General features: G+C 53.0%; 1 protein-coding gene across 11 annotated transcripts in view; it reads right to left on the minus strand.

The window, feature by feature from the left end:
* The window catches only part of TRAPPC9 (trafficking protein particle complex subunit 9), a 390,153-nt gene that overhangs the window by 134,238 nt on the left and 240,219 nt on the right, over window positions 1–15,696 (minus strand). For 9 of the 11 annotated variants that reach the window (XR_014057689.1, XR_014057688.1, XR_014057687.1 and 6 more), the window contains one exon: window positions 14,044–14,154. The exons of 1 other annotated variant lie outside the window; for it this stretch is intronic. Coding sequence is in view for 7 of the 10 variants with exons in the window: in XM_081504121.1 (XP_081360247.1) it covers window positions 14,044–14,154 (111 nt within the window). In the remaining 3 variants the exon portion in view is untranslated. Of the gene's footprint in view, window positions 1–5,624; window positions 7,116–14,043; window positions 14,155–15,696 lie in introns of those variants that run through there. One more of the 11 variants, XM_081504122.1, reaches the window with a different exon arrangement.

The raw sequence follows: 15,696 nt of genomic DNA on the forward strand, positions 1-15,696 counted from the left end.
ACTCAGTATTCTATGATAAACCGTAATGGAAAAGAATACAAAAGAATGTACACTGAGTGAAGTCAGACAGAGAAGGACAAATACCATATGACATCCCTTATACATGGAATCTAAAAAGAAATGGTACAAATGAACTTACAAAACAGAAAGAGACTAACAGACTTTAGAGAACGAAGTTATGGTTCCAGGGGTTAGAGGAGGAGGATGAGGGGAAGGGACAGTGAGGGAGTCTGGGATGAACATGTACACAGAGTGATATTGAAAATGGACAACTGATAAGGTCCTGCTGTAGAGCACAGGGAACTCTGCTCAATACTATTTGGCAGCCTGGATGGGAGGGGAGTTCGGGGGAGAATGAATGCATGGATATGTATGGCTGAGTCTCTTTGTGGTTCACTTGAAACTATCACATCATTGTTAACGGGCTATACTCCAATATAAAATACAGAGTTTTAAAAAAGAGGCTGGAGGGAGGGAGGGGAGGTCAGTCTGGGAGACATACTTTGCTCAACTGTTTTATTTCTCCTTTGGCTCCAAAAAAGTACCATGAGGTAACAGTACCTGCCTCAAGTGATCAAGCATTTAAGGGCTTTCCATTGGATCTCGGGGATGGGGGCTGGGGGGGCAGCTTTGCTCTGCCTGCAGGCGGTATGAGGTGGGGGACTGGCTCCTGCTTTATCGCTTTCTTTCCGGAATTTCTTTGTTGTGCCTAATTGCCAATTCCACATTGTTAAGGACTTTTTCCTTTTCATATTTTAACACATTGTTAAGGACTTTTTCCTTTTCATATTTTAATGGTTGTGGCATTTTTACAACAAAGCCAGACTCCCTGAAAGATTTTTCTAGCTGAATGATCTTCCGCAAGGTTGAATTCTGTTTTCAAATCCCCAAAGACCCACAGGGGTTCAGGAAGCCCACCTCTCTTCCCGCGTCTTTTCAACGCAGGCACTGAGTCAGATGCAGGCCCACGGGGCTACCGCAGCACTGGTTCTGTCACCTGTGGTCAGAAGCTCCAGGGCCCCACTCCACAGTCATCTAAGAGCAGCGGCAGTGGAAATAACACATGACATTTACGTTCGCGTTTCCACTTCACACTCTGCCCTCCAAGCATTTGCGTCCATGGCCCTTCCCATCTGGCAGGTTCTCCTCTTCCAATCCAACAAGGAACTAATCAAGGAAGATGATGTGAGAGACAAAGCCAGGGGACCCTTCCACCCTGTAGCCCAACATCCGGCCTCAACCCACCCCTACTAGCCAGAGAGCTCTCGGGAGCAGAGACAGGGTCTTCACCTTCTTGACACATGTCTGAGGAACAGACGGCAGGAGGGAAGGAAGGTGGAGAGTCTGTGAGCACATGAAGGTGTTTAGACTTCCCTGCATAGGCGGAGAGGCTTGCTTCAAGTATTTCAAGTGGGAAACCAATGACATATCTACATGATGATCCTGAAATGGGAGGGCAGACTGGGTGGAGGAGTGCCCTGTGAAGTCAACAGAAGGAAGGAGCCTAAAGATGAGCACACTGTCTGGGAAGAGAGCTGGAGACAGAGGATAACTCGAAGGCCAGTGTGGCAGCGAAAGGTGAGGCAGGGTGCCAGCCACCAGCTGGAGGGCTGTCCAGACACCACTGAAGAAAGCCGCCTACATGCCCCAAAGGGGCTGCTGGGAGCCTCCCATCAGCTAACCCATCCTCATCGCCTCAGGAGATGACACATGGGAAGCTAGTCAACACTCTTACTGGGATGCTGAAGGCGGTTTCAGTGGCTAAGCAAAAATAAGTGAAAAGGACTCTACAGCCGCCAAGAGGGAATAGGTGGAGGGAAAAAGCAAGATCGACAGCTGCACCCAGTGATCATCTCAGCATTGCAGCCTCCCCTCAAGGGAGCACTGACCCCAAAGATGCTTCTCCAAACACACTTGATTTTCTTTTGTGGCTGGGAACAGGCTGTCTGCATCTCTAAAAAAGACTTCCGCGGTACAGGGGGCCCTGGCGGGACAGCGAACTCTGGGAGGTGCCCAGGTTGGCAACAGGAGATGAGGTGAGGGCGCCCAGTGTCAAGTCCAAATCCGCCCCAGAGAAACACGAAGCCGTCATGTCCCCAGAGACACACTGCACTCCTGGTGGACAAACAGCACACCCGAATGGATACACAGAACAAGAAAACGGACAGGTGAACACCACGGCTTTGGAAAACTGAAATGCACCTGATTGTGAAACGGGGAGAGGTTTCTTTTTTTAAAAAAAAAAAAAAAAACCTGTACATATTCCAAATACTACTACTACGTGCACATAAAAACAAAAAACGCGGAAGAGATGATTCCCCCGTGATTCTCTTCCTGTGAACATTGCAGCATTTTCCCTCAAGTCACGTGACCTTACGAGTTGGTCTCACTTCTGTCAGTTGATCTGTATGCACCACATGTCACATTACGGATACCAGCTAACGCCCCACCGCCTCCACCCGTGAAGCAGTGGACACTGTCCGCATGGCAGGACTGGGCCTGGAATGGGGGATGCTCGGTCTTGATCCTGGGACATGGACTCTAGATCCTCCCAGCCTCTGGAGGCATCAGTGAGTGTCCACCATGTGGTGAGCAGGCAGACACAGAGCCAGGGGGTCAGGTAAAGTGACCAGGGCCAGAGGGTCCACAGCCCCAGACGGTTGTGAGCCATGGACGGCCCAAGAGCCTTGGCAAGAACCTGGCCAGGCCCCCTCCCCACCCTGGGTCTCAGCAGCAGCTCAGGGACGTCCCAGCCTCACAGAGCCAGGCCCCGGGGCCTCCTACTCCAGGCAGGGTGCTGCCTTCACATGCATCTAGGGAGCCTGTCTCCCTTGCCCAAGTCTGCTGGCATCACAACTCTCATTGTGACAACGAAGCTCGGCATTACAGATTCTACAGAAACACAATCTCTGATGGCTGCGTAACAGTCAATTATACAAATGTACCGTAATTCACTAATCATGCCCTATTGTCGGACATTTTGATTTCTAAAAATAACACAGACATAAACACCCTTGCGCTCACCCTCACTCTGCAGTTGAGATTTATTTTCATCCGGACAGCTTCCCAGGAGAGACTCGCTCACTGGCTTGGAAGCTTTCAGGGCTCTTTGTTACAGGATCTCAAACAGCCCTGCATTAAGGCTGCAGCACACAGTGCCTTTATGTTCATGGACACCCTGGCACTTCAGGGTAGGAGATCCAGACACAGAAGGGAGGGGCGCCCACAGAACTGGGACCTGTTCCTCTAGACATTCCTAGAGCCCTATGGACCAAGGGGAGTCCTGCCCTCCCAGGGACAAGGAAGACATGGGACAAAAGCTGACTCTGACCAGTGCCCCCGAAGCCCACTTGGTAAGGCACCCCCTCCAGCAACATAAGGACCAACAGGAGACCTGGAAGCTCTAGGTGCAGGGCAAGGGCAGGCCTCGGAGGCACAGAGGCCTGGGTGCGAACCCCATGCCCGGACCAACAGCTGAGCTCAGACTGCAGCCTCCAGGACTACGAGAAAGAAATTTCTATTGTTTCCGACCCCTACGGCCTGCTGTACTTTATTATGGTGGACCGAAGACACGGAGGTCATCTCCCCATCTCAAGGTCTTTTATGCGACCACATCTGCAGAGTTCCTTCTGCCACATGAGCAAACACGTGTCCAGGTCCCGGGGACTGGAACGCGGACATCTCTGCCTCCCACCCTTGTTAACCACTTGGTCCTGCACTGGGCCCTGGGGGAAGAGAGATGACGAGGAAGCCGTGGCCCCCAGAGTCACCACCCGCTGGGGAGAGACATCCACGGACCTGGTCATGGAGGAGTGGACTCTAACAGCGGCCCGGTGCTGAGAACCGCGGGACACGGAGGAGGAGGAAGTGTCTCAGGGGTCAGGCAGCCTCCAGCAGGGAGGACATCTGGACCGGCCTGGGAGGGCGGACACACTCCCCAGGAGGACAGAAGGGAGAAATCTGTTCCCTGGGGAGAGGCCAGAGCACCAGCCACACCTGACTCTGCGGATCACTCTCTGTCTCTGTCTCTCTCAGACACCCCGATTCCACACCCGTCAGGAACCCGGGGCCCTGGGACCTAGAGACAGGAGCCCCGGGCTTGCCTGGCTCTCCCTGCAGGTGGCGGTGAGACCGCAGAGAGGCCACTGTGCCTTCTCGGAGGTCTCTGGGTCCCCGCCTGCGCGGAGGGGTCAGGGCTCTGAGGGTCTGAGTGCCCCTTTCCAACTTCCAGCTTCCAAAGTTTGTTAAGAGGTATTTTTCACAACAATCATTACAAATACTCAGAAAAACTACATCTTCAAAAGAATACTAAGAGTATTTCAGAACAATCTCTTGGTAGAGATTAAATAAGGAGAAAAAAAACAAACAAACAAGGCAAGACTGTAACTTCAGGCACTCAGCAAATTCTGGGGAAAAACAATGTTTGACAGAGGCTAGATTTTTAATTTCCCTAAAATACTTCAACACTTCTACCAAGGAACTCTGACCCTAGTGCTATTAACAGGCACACCTGAGAAGATGATTCAGACAAGGAGGCAGAGGAAAGCGGTCCATGACACTATCCAAACAGCGACTGACTTCCTCCCCAGGACGGAGCACAGAAGGAAGCTTCCGGTTATGCTGATCTGAGGACAGCGGGGGGGGGGGGGGGGGGGGGCGGGCGCGCTCGTAGCCTCTGCTCCACCCACTCCCTGCAGGCTGCATCTGCACTGAGCTGCCCAGGCAGACAGGAACTGTCAGTCTGTCTGTCTGTGTTCCCTGGATCCAGGCTCCCTCCTGCACCCCCTGTGACTCCAGCATAGAGCATACAGCTTATTCGTCTGCAGACCCTAGGCACCCGGCACAGGGCCTGTAGAAAGGGTGGTTAAGAATACTCCCGCGAGGTCTGAAACACGCCTTCTGCAGCTGCCAATGCTAGCCTGTTCTGCTCCCTGAGTTTGCAGATTCTCCCCCAGGTGATACCCTGGAAAACTGCTTTTCTCGGGCAAAACACCTGGAGAGACATCAGGTCCTCCGTGCCCCGTCTCCTCTGAACAGACCGGGACAGGCACACACCTCTCAGGCCCAGAGCTGCAGAACATTGGCTGACAAGGCGGGCCTCAGGTCCCATTTAGCAGAGACAGTGCCTCCACAGATTTTTGATTGTCAGAACTAGTTATCAAGAACAAAGGTTCCCAGAGGAGAGCAGCTTGGCCTCCTGGTCTCCAGGAGCCGCCTCCCTGCTCCCCACAAGGTGTCCATTAGCATTCAGCAACCAGAACCTCTGCTCCCTCTTCCAGAAGCATCTCCAAACACACGGTACAAACACAAACAATGCAATTACTTATAGAAAAGAGAGAAGGGTCCCGGGGGGAGCGAGGCAGCTACGTGCTAAGCAGGGAGCCTGCTGCGTGCCGAATGCAGAACAGGTTCACAGGGAATGATTAATTGGAAATGAAAGAATTTCCTCTAACCTAACAGCCACAAAGGAAGCAAGGCCGCCCAGCGTCCTGGGGGCCGAGAAGCCTCCAACACAGGGCTTCCCAGCACGACAACCCAAGTTCTCTTGGAGGGAGGTTTTTAAAGAGAAAAAGGTCCCTGGAACATATCAATTCTGGGAGGAAAGAAAAAAAAAAAACCAATGAACTTTAAACAGGATGCTAATAGGAGGCTGGCTTTGACCAATACCCAGGACCACTCCCTCCAGGCCAGGCTCTGAGTTAAGAGGCAGGCGAGGGCTCCAGGGCAGAGGGACAAGGTGCCTGGCTTGACCTTCTCATCCTAGAGGGGAGCTGGACACAGGGCGAGGTTGTGCCAGGTGACCCCAGAGCAGCAGACCAGACACCAGGTGCCCCGCATCCAGTCCTCACTGGACTCAAGCACACGTGGGGCGGGACATGCGAGGACTCTGGCCCCACCTACCAGAATCTCTCTGATGGGGGACAAGGCAGCCACGGTCTCAGCCCCCTCTTTATCAGATGACTCGGGCTGCCCTCACTGCAGGCTGCTGTGGCTCAATAAGCAAGTGTGTAAGGCTGGCAGTGCGATGTCCAGCACCTTCGAGGTGTCACACACCCATCCCTTTCTGGCCCCCGTGTTACCGAAGCCTGAGCACAGAAGCTGGGCTCTCAGCCACAGTGGCTCGAGTCTGACACAGGTGCCCAGCAAACCCCAACTAAGACAACCAGGGGTTCATTTCCACGCCGAGCACACATGTGCATCATGCCAGGCAGTGTGGGTATGTCTGTGTGCCATTTCCCACATGGCACCAGCGTGGCGCTTAGGATATGATGGGGATTCTGGTAACACCTTCTGAAACGATGTGGAGAACAAAAGAATGCAGAGTCAACTATCACGTTATATGTTCCTATGGGACAAAAGCAACTATCCTTTAAAGACAGCAAAAATGAAAGATGAAGACAAAGAAGTGTGGCCATTCCCGTTTAGACACAAAGGATGTACTTGGACCGCAGCCCCGTCCACATCTCAGTGCCCTTCCTGCAGGACTGCCCACTGACCCCTCTTTGACCCCAGGCTGTCCTGTGACTCGTTTGACCAACACAATGTGCAGAAGTGACACGGGCCACATCCAAGCAGAGATCTCCCCAGCTGTCGTGTGGCCTGTCCCTTTCCCTATTCCTCTCCCCTAAACCAGCACATGGCTCACAAATGAAAGCAAAATGGAGCAGAGCTAAACCGTGGTGCGCACGGAACGTGAATGAGAAAAAACCTTTCTGTTTACTAAACAACTAAGATTCGAGGTCTTTTGTTACTGCAGAGAAACAGCCTAAACTGAATGATACAGAAAGTGATTCAATTCGGTTCCTAGGCCCTAGGCAGGGAGCCAGCAACAGTGAGAACGTGACCCTGGCCCAGAGGTAGCTCCCAGGGCGGAGACAGTCGTGCCAGAGAATACGGCTGTCACAGCTGGAGATGCAGAGGATGCGTGGAGAAGCGGCGAGGAGCAGGGAAGCCCGAAGCTTCCAGGATGAGGAGCGGATGCAGTGGGCTGGGTCCAGGGGGGCCCTCCCGAACACAGCAGGGCGCCACGAGCCCCCGCCAGGCCGTGTGCTGTTTCACTCCAGCGCTTTCTCTTTCTCTTTCTTTCCCTTCTGGTATGGAACAGCAATTGGGAACTGGGTGACAAAGAGGCAGAAAGGAATGCTTTGTTTTTGGCTTTTGAAAGTGCACGATGATTCTGGCAAAAATAAACAAACTCTTAACCATATACGCTCATCAGTCACGCTTCTTGGTATCCACCCAAAGGAGCTGAAAACTTACGTCCACACCGAATCCTGTTCATGAACACTCAGTGCTAAAAAGAAATGAGCTATCAAGTCATGAAAAGACATGGAGGAAGAACCTTCAGCACATTGTCACTAAACAACAGAAGTCAGCCCTAAAAGGCTACATCCTATATACTCCCCACTCTGTGACCTTCTGGAAAAGGCAAAACTAAGGAGTTAGGAAAAAGACCAGTGGTTACCAGGGGTCAGCAGGGAGGGAGGGATAAACAGGGGAGCCCAGGGGACTTTGCAGTGATAGATACACGTCCTTCTACCTTGGTCCATGGCTACAGAATACACAACAGCAAGCATGAAACAAACAGAACAGTAAGGAGCCGGTCTGCGGGGTGGGGGGCACAGAATGCCATGTGAACGTGCTCGTCTCTTTACACTGAACTGAGAGACTCGCAGCCTTTGCCCCGTGACCCGACTCCCCCCACCTCTCGGGTGCCTGTTTGCTGCCCTGACCCTCCTCTGGTGCCCCCTCTGCACTGGTCTAACACTCAGCCTTGCCCTTGACCTATTCGATTGTCCAGTCACTGGCTGGCCTTTCCCTCCCAACACCCTCTGAGTCCTCTGAGCCATTCTCCTGTAACACCTCCATCTCCAGCGTCTGGAGAGGATGGAAGCTCTTGACTCACAGGCAGAACCACCCATGGAGCCAGTGCAGGGCGGGGGTGGGGGGTTGCTCACTGCAGCAGGCCTCCTACAACCTGGTGCAAATCCCAGATTGGACACCTGCCTGCACCCAGGCTCTCGCCAGCCGTCACCCCTTCCAGACACTTCCTGAAAGGTCAATCTGACACTCTCTTGCCTTGAACTCTCTTGTGACCATCCCTTCCCCTCCAAGGACAGACGTGGCTTTGACCGTGGCTTGCACAGGAAGATTTCAACCCAGCAGTAAAGCTGTCATTTGTCCTGCAGGTTAAAACTGGAAAACCCAAATGACAAAGACATCTTCAAATGTGTCCATCATTAAAGATGTACTAAGACTCATTTCCTTCCACCTTGGCATCCAAGGTCCACTCAGTTCCAGCCGAGACGAGGCCACTCCCACCTCCCACAACACTCGGCCACAGGAAACACCCACCTCTCCCATCCTAAGCTCCAGTAAGCTGTTAATCAGATGGGGAAAATAACCCTTGCCCTGGAAAAACACAATGACCAGCTGCCGTTGGTTTTGGAGGGGGCAGCATAACATAGAATAAACACACACAGATGCTGCTCAGGCTGATCCGAACTCCCTCCACTCCCGTCAGCTCCCGTGGGGGCCGCAGCCTGGTCCTGCCAGAGCCCGAGCTGCTCAGCTCCCAGAGGCAGCTGCAAGGCTTCCCCATCCCGCCAGGCCTCTGAGAGCCCTAAACGGCACCAGTGTCACCCCGATGTCTCTGCCTGAGCAGCTGCTGAGCCTTAATTATCCGACGAGTGGGGTGACTTAGAGCGCAGAGACACAGACACGGAAGACGGCTGCACGTCTTCATCTGGTCATTTTCCAAACACCAGACAGAAAATGCCTATTATGTGTTTCATCCTGAGCTTATGAAAAAGAGTCAGTGAGTTTTCTTAATGTTGACTGATCCGCTGGGGATGAAAAGGCATGCGTGTGGGGTGCAAGGTTAGATAAGAGGAAAAGATCTAATAATAATGGTTCCATCACAGAAAGCAGATAAGCCAGACACCAATGCCTTCTGATGGAGATTCTTTGCAAAAAAAAAAGAATCACAGAACATGATGAAGCCTCTAGAGCTTACTACCAATTTAATGAGGAATAAAGAAAAAGAAGTCAGTCGCAGGAGCAAGGTCACTACCACCAGAGGCATCCAACTGGCCAATCCCCACCTGGGGGCCCTGATGTGGTCCATGGACAGCTGTGGGGGAGAGACGCACAGGGAACCTACAGATTCAAAACGGACTGGATGCTAATTGACCTCTTGAATTCTGATTCCAAACAGTGTTTAAAAAACAAATGACACCAAGGTCATTAGAAATGTATACATTAGTATGAAGGAACTGTTCGTCATGGTACGGCATTGCAGTTAGGTTTTTTAAAAAGGCTCCAATGTTGACGATGTTCATTTTAAAACATGGTACAGCATTGCAGTTAGGTTTTTAAAAAGCGCTCCAGTGTTGACAATTAAAATGTTTACAGACAAAATAAGAGGTCACCTTAAATCTGCTTCAAAATAACACAAGGACATGGGGAAGCTGGTGAGGGAGAGATGGAAAAGACTGGCCATGAATCACTAGTGGTAGAAGCTGGGTGAGAAGTCCTCTTATGGGCACCTTCTCTATATGTTTGAATTGTCCACAGGAAAGTTTCCCAGTAAAAGCAAGAATAAGGACACGCCCTTTCCCTGCAGCTCCATCACTGAAGTGGCCTGGCGCCGAGGAGACCCTGCTGGGATTCTTGTGCCCCTTTGGCAGGAAAGCCGCTCCAGGACCCACACAGTGTGCTGTCCGGACACGTGACGGGCTCATCTATTCCCAGAGACCCAGCAGGGGGGCCCCCAGGGAGGTGACACCTGGACCAGCCGATGCAGGGCCGCGGAGCAGGCCGGGGTTCCCCGCAAGGGAGGGCGGACAAGGCGGGGTGGCCTGAGACAACATCTGCTACGGTACATAGAGATTTATGAGTAATGAGGGTTGTCGTGAAATTTAATTTTAATGGTTTGATAATTAAGCAAAAACACAATAATTATCATATCTTAATTTTTCCAGTAAATTTGCTGCTGGGGACACTGTATTTTCTTAAGGAAGTTTATGATGTTTCACTCCGAAAGCGTTCTACGGTTTCTGGCCAACTTTTGAAACTGAAGGCAGAGGGCCTGGGGACACAGCCTAAAGAGGAGTAGATGACTCCCGAGGAGAGGTGTGGGGGCCACTGGGCAGCCCTGGGCTCCAGCTTCCACCACCAGCATAGCCGTGACCTCGCTCACAGGAGGCAGAAAAGGGCACAGTGCCCGTACCCTGAGGATGAGGATTAAAGGCGAGAGTGCCTGTGAAAATGGGATCCTGTTCACAACACGCTTCAGGTAAAAGTGGACGTTACTACAGGCATCTACCTAGCTTCAAGTCCCAGGGACACTCTCAATGTTATGGCCGATGGCATGGAGCCCCAGGAAGTGTAATTGGTGCAGACACAAATCGTGTTAGGCGGAAGTGAGGTGAACAAATGGCCCTTAATTACAGAATAAATGTATCAACCAGGCCACAGAAACAGAGATGAGTCACTGATTTCCAAAGGACCTTTCAGAGGAAGAGATGAGGAAGGTGAAAGGTACTTGCTCCATCCATTTGCTGAAATGCTGTCTTTTAAATTACAAGATGAAAAGAGATCTCTCTAAGAAATACGGGGGTTAAGAGTGTTATTTCCAAGTTAGAAGCTCGAATATTCAGCCTATGAAGCAGTCCCTCACGCCCCTCACCGGACACTCAGGAAACGCTTGAATCCCTGAACACCCTGAAAGTCGGAGCCCAGCCGGTCGCTCCGCCACCCCTCCTCCCGGCCTGGACGGGTGACAGTGGATTAGTGCTGGTCACGGCTGACCTAAGGCTGCACAGAGAGGAGGAGGAGACAGAACAAAACCTGCTCCCCCGACCTCCTCTAGCCATCCTAACGCTCAGCCACGGGGTCAGGCAGACCTGAGCCCCCACGAAGTGCCTCTGATCTCTGACTCAGTCTGCTTGTCTGTAACCCATGGACAGACGTTCTCGTGCAAGGGTGCTAGGAGGACAGAGCACCGAAACTGCTCCTAATACCCGGGGCTCAGACACTGTGACTCTGCACTCCAGAGGACGTGTTACTCTTGTCCTGGGTACACCTTCCTACCCAGAAGGAGTGGGGGAGAGACGCGGGCACCCCAACAGTCCAACTGGAGCTGGTCCCTCTCCTGTCCAATGCCTGGCGCCCCAGGATGCCAGGGCTCTGCCAAGACTAGGCTCACAGCTACGCGGCTTTCAGGGACAGCGTCCCACTGAAGGGGAGGCTGTGCCACACTAGACGATCACACCAGAGTCTGAGGACTGCTCACCACTCGGGGAGCCGCCTGCCCTGCCCACCCCAGGGTGGCTGAGCCTGTCCAAGGGCAGCCCGCATCAGCGCCCGGGGAGGCTGAGGTGTGCTGGGGCTGGCTCCGCACAGCGCGGGAAGAGCCTAGAGGGTGTTGAGCTCAGGACTCCGGAGGGGAGGAGGGACGGGGCTCCAAGGAGACAGAGCCTGGAGGGACAAGGACCACAGCCTAGTCTCGGGGTGTCCCACGGCTGCTGGGCAAGGTCCACCCACCACAGCTTCCTCCCCCAGACTGGCTCCATCAGACAAACGGCCCGGGACCCCTCCACAGAGATGGAGCATGTGTCAGAACCAGGCAAGGCTGGAGAGGTCTAGAGGGGGGCACGGGGACTCCTGCGTCCCACAAACACAGGACGCCCGTGGGCTAGTAGGGCTGGGGGAACAGCACCAAGCTGACTCCCCAGACAGACGGGGATCGTGATCTTGGCTGCACCGCCCCCCACAAACAACCCAGCTTCGCAAGACCCTTGCCACACTGTCATCACTCCCTGGCCACGGAGGGTCCTAACTTACTCATCCTGATGCAGGCTCCACGGAGCATGTTCTGGAAGCAGTGATATTTATTGAATGAATATTTTATGAATGAATAAAGAATATGTGAGCTAGGAGCACTGAGAAATGAGAACTTAAGCACAAAGCTTAACAAGGAAGAAGCCGGAAGCACAAGAACGAACTGTGCTGGTTTGTGAATGGGCTCGTTAGAATTTGCTGAGACTTCCGGCGCCGCCAGGAGTGAGTCAACCTTAGAACAGACTCGGCGATCTGTACATTTTTTAAAAGCAGGTTTTATTATTGGTGTCATGAGACGACCTGAATGGTGCCCTCTGGGATCTCGGGTTGCACCTAAATGTCTAGACAAGGCAGACGGTCTCCTGCCCCACTTGGAGACCAGCACGTGGCCCAGGCGGCTGCCGGTGGCCTTGACCCCAAGGATGGGCCAGCGCCCCAGGAAAGAGCTGTCCTTACGCCCCAGAGCCAGAGCATTCAGCGCCACCACCACGGCCTCCACGCAGCAGTACGTGGTCCCTGCAGGCAGCCACATGGCAAGAACCTGCGAGAACAAGTTGTCGGGCGGGGTGTCCTTCCTCTCAAGGGTTAGGCCATAAAGCCCTCCCGACTACCAGCCCTGGACAGTGGGCACAACTGGGCATTCCTGGGTCATTGTTGACGGGGGCATTAGACGGCCGCACCCTGGGAGCGATCTCGTGTGGATCAGTGCGGAGATGGGTGAACGGGCGCACGCGGGAACCGGGCATGAGGCGTCATTGGAAGGCAAAACCGGATCACATTCAGCTCCAAAGCATAACGCTGATTGAGAGTGACTAAAGGACATGCAGAGAGACACAATGAGCAACCACTTAAGTCATCAAACAAACACCTCTGAAAACAGTGCTTACTGTGGCCGTAAATAAACACGACAATGTAGTGAAGTGCGGTGTGATGATGCCACACCCTAGAGACACAGAGACCCCCCAGAGGAAGGAGAGGAAGGAAGGTTGGGGGAGGGGAATCAGGCTCCGCTGCTCTTCCGTTTGCTCATTTCTTCCCAGTGTCTTCTTATGAGTTGAAAGAATTCCTCAGAGACCATTCTCTACCCATTGTATGACATATCCCGTAACTAACATTTTACTCTGTTTGATCAGCTCACTCTGTCCGCCTTTCCAGCCCCCTGCCAGGAATTTAACTTTTTAGGCATTCCCGAGACTAGCTCAGCTATTGCAAGACACCACCCCCAAGTCCTCCAACAGGCAAAGTTCCACGTGTGCTGACAGTTTTCCTTTTGATAGAAAATCGACTTAACAGTGGGACGCACAAATCTTAAGTGCACATTGGCTAAATTTTAACAATGGCAAAACACCTGTGTAATCCACACCCAAATATCGAGTCACACAACGTGACCATCACCCAGAATATGCCCTGTGCCCTTTCCTGGTCAAAGCCCACCCCGTCCTCTCCAGAAGCAATGCTCTGCTTTTACCATCGTCTCAGCAGAGTCTCGCTGGTCCTGGGGTCTCAGATGCCTGGAACCACGCTGGGTCAGGCACCTGTGCTCAGTGTGAGCTTCCTGACCTCACCCGTGGTGCTGTGTTAGGAGTTTGCTAGTTCTGCCTGCTGAGTGATATTCCATGAGGGAAACGCCACTGTTGGGTAGTCCTGCTCCCATGATGGACACCCAAGCTCTTTCTAGCTTTTGACTTGGGACATTCTTTACAGGTCTTTTGTAAACATATTTTTTTTTAACTTTTCTTGAACAACTAGCGTTGGGATAGCTGGGTGGAGTATGTGTACATTTACTTTTGTAAGAAACCGGCCTCCGTGGGCTGAGCTCGGGTGAAGGTGCCATCTCTCCCAAAGGCCTGAGCCTACCTTGGCTGCTGCGGCATTAACTCCTCCAAGGAACTTCCCACTGATGCTGATACACACCCCTCAGATCGATACCCAGTGCCCTGATACAGCTTTCCTAAGGATCTGAAAGTGAAAGGTCTTGCCCAGAGGTCTGCGTGTCCTTAGAGGTGGTGCTTGATGGACATCAGCAGGCTCTCCCTTGACCTTACAACCACTCCCATCCTTTCACTGAACCTGAATAAGGACTGCAGTGTCTCTGAAAGGGGGGCCAGACTGCCCAGCCCCCAAGGTCTCAGGGGCTGGCCTGACTTGGCTCCCCTGCAGGTGACAACAGCAGGGCCGGGGACCCGGGGGGACACTTACCTCTGGCACTCGCCCACGTGCAGGATGAGCTCCTCGTCGCTCCGGGCGCGGACGCTCAGCTCGTGCTCCGTGGAGTTGAAGACATCCAGGAGCAGGTGGCATTGCCGGGTGCTGCGGCAAAAGACAGAGCCCAGGTCGGCATCTTCTGACAAAGAGAAGAGTGACTCTGCCCCTCCTCCCTGAAGATCTGATGGTCCTGGGGCACGTCAGAGGTGCGGTTTATCAAAACATTGTGCCCCATCACAAAGGCTTATGGAGAAGACTCACTCTGAACCAATTCTCAATTCTACACAGTGGGTTTGCACAGGAGGCCTCCTTGATCCTGGGGCACAGGCTTACAACCCAGCTGTGCCCTTTACATGTCGAGTGACCTTGGGAAGGGACCTTGAGTTCTCCAAGCCTCAAACACATAACCACCAGGAGGCCTGACCCAGTGGGAAAGCACTTGGCATATGGTGTAGTTCAATAAACAACCACAGCTTCATGGTCCGGGATTTTTGTGAGTGCCAGGTTGGGTACTGAGCAGGGGTACACAGAGAGCCGTGTCCACACCACGTGCATGTTCACTGAGAGTCCTCATGGGGACCTCCCCTCAGCCCCTCCAGAACTGTGCGCGACACCACGAGGTCACGCACCACACCTGAAACCTCATCTTCCTGCTTTCTCTACTGCAGATGGTAAAGCTGCAGAAATCAGGTGCCTACCACCGGAGGCCCAGAGGGGGATAGCCACCAGACGAAGGTACACCAAATAATCAGCTTCTAGAGACTTTCCGTCCCAAATAAGATGACAAGTCCTGGAAAGGGGACGATGCCTCCCTTCCATCTCCCAACTCCCTTCCTCCCTTCCTCCCCACTCATGGAGGAGCAGGACCCAGAAAGCTCAGGGCTTTCGGGGGTGAGGGGGACAATCACCATGGTGTGGGGGGGTCGGGTGGGGCCTGCGGGGGTCTGGAAAATGACAGTACACACTCACTAGCTACATGTGTAAAAGAGAAGTCCAGCCACTCATGCTGTGGTTTGTGCTGGCTTCCATTTGTCAGGTCCCCATTACGGTCGAATGCTTGCCTAAAACTAACACAGCATCTCAAATGCCAAGTGTCACAGCGTGACAGCTGATCAAGAAGTACCCGCTCATGGAAACCGGGACACCCAGGCCCAAGACAGGAGCAGACAGTGCAGCCAGCAACAGAGGCAGAGCCATTCTCCCTCCTGGGGGAAAAGGGTACCTAGATTTTCATAAAGAAAAAAAGAGAAGACTTGGAAAAGGATCTGTGCTCTGGGTCATTTTCAGCTAAGCGTTTCTTTAAAACGTGACCTTCCAAAGGGCATCAGAACTCTCAGAGGTGCTTCTCCAAGTGTGGTGATGTAAGGTTTCGCTGGTGGTTAAGCGAAGAGGAGAGAGGAAGCACCCACACATGCCGGGCTGCCCGCATGTAGTTATTTTGTACAAGAGCCCGGGGAGGTCGTCCTCCTGAGACCCACTGAGGGGAAAGGAGAGGGAGGCTCAGGAGATGGTGAAAGATGCTGGCGGATGGCCGAGACCGTCCACACCTGGAGCTGGAAATCCTGCAGAGCTCACAGTGGATGAAGACACGTGTTCCAGTCCAGACCGCAACCTCCGTCCTTCCCAGAGAAGGGAACTGAGGTGGAG

This window comes from Giraffa tippelskirchi, chromosome 6 (genome assembly GCF_054371585.1).
Source record: "Giraffa tippelskirchi isolate mGirTip1 chromosome 6, T2T-mGirTip1v1.2.pri, whole genome shotgun sequence".
NCBI classification, from domain to species: domain Eukaryota; kingdom Metazoa; phylum Chordata; class Mammalia; order Artiodactyla; family Giraffidae; genus Giraffa; species Giraffa tippelskirchi.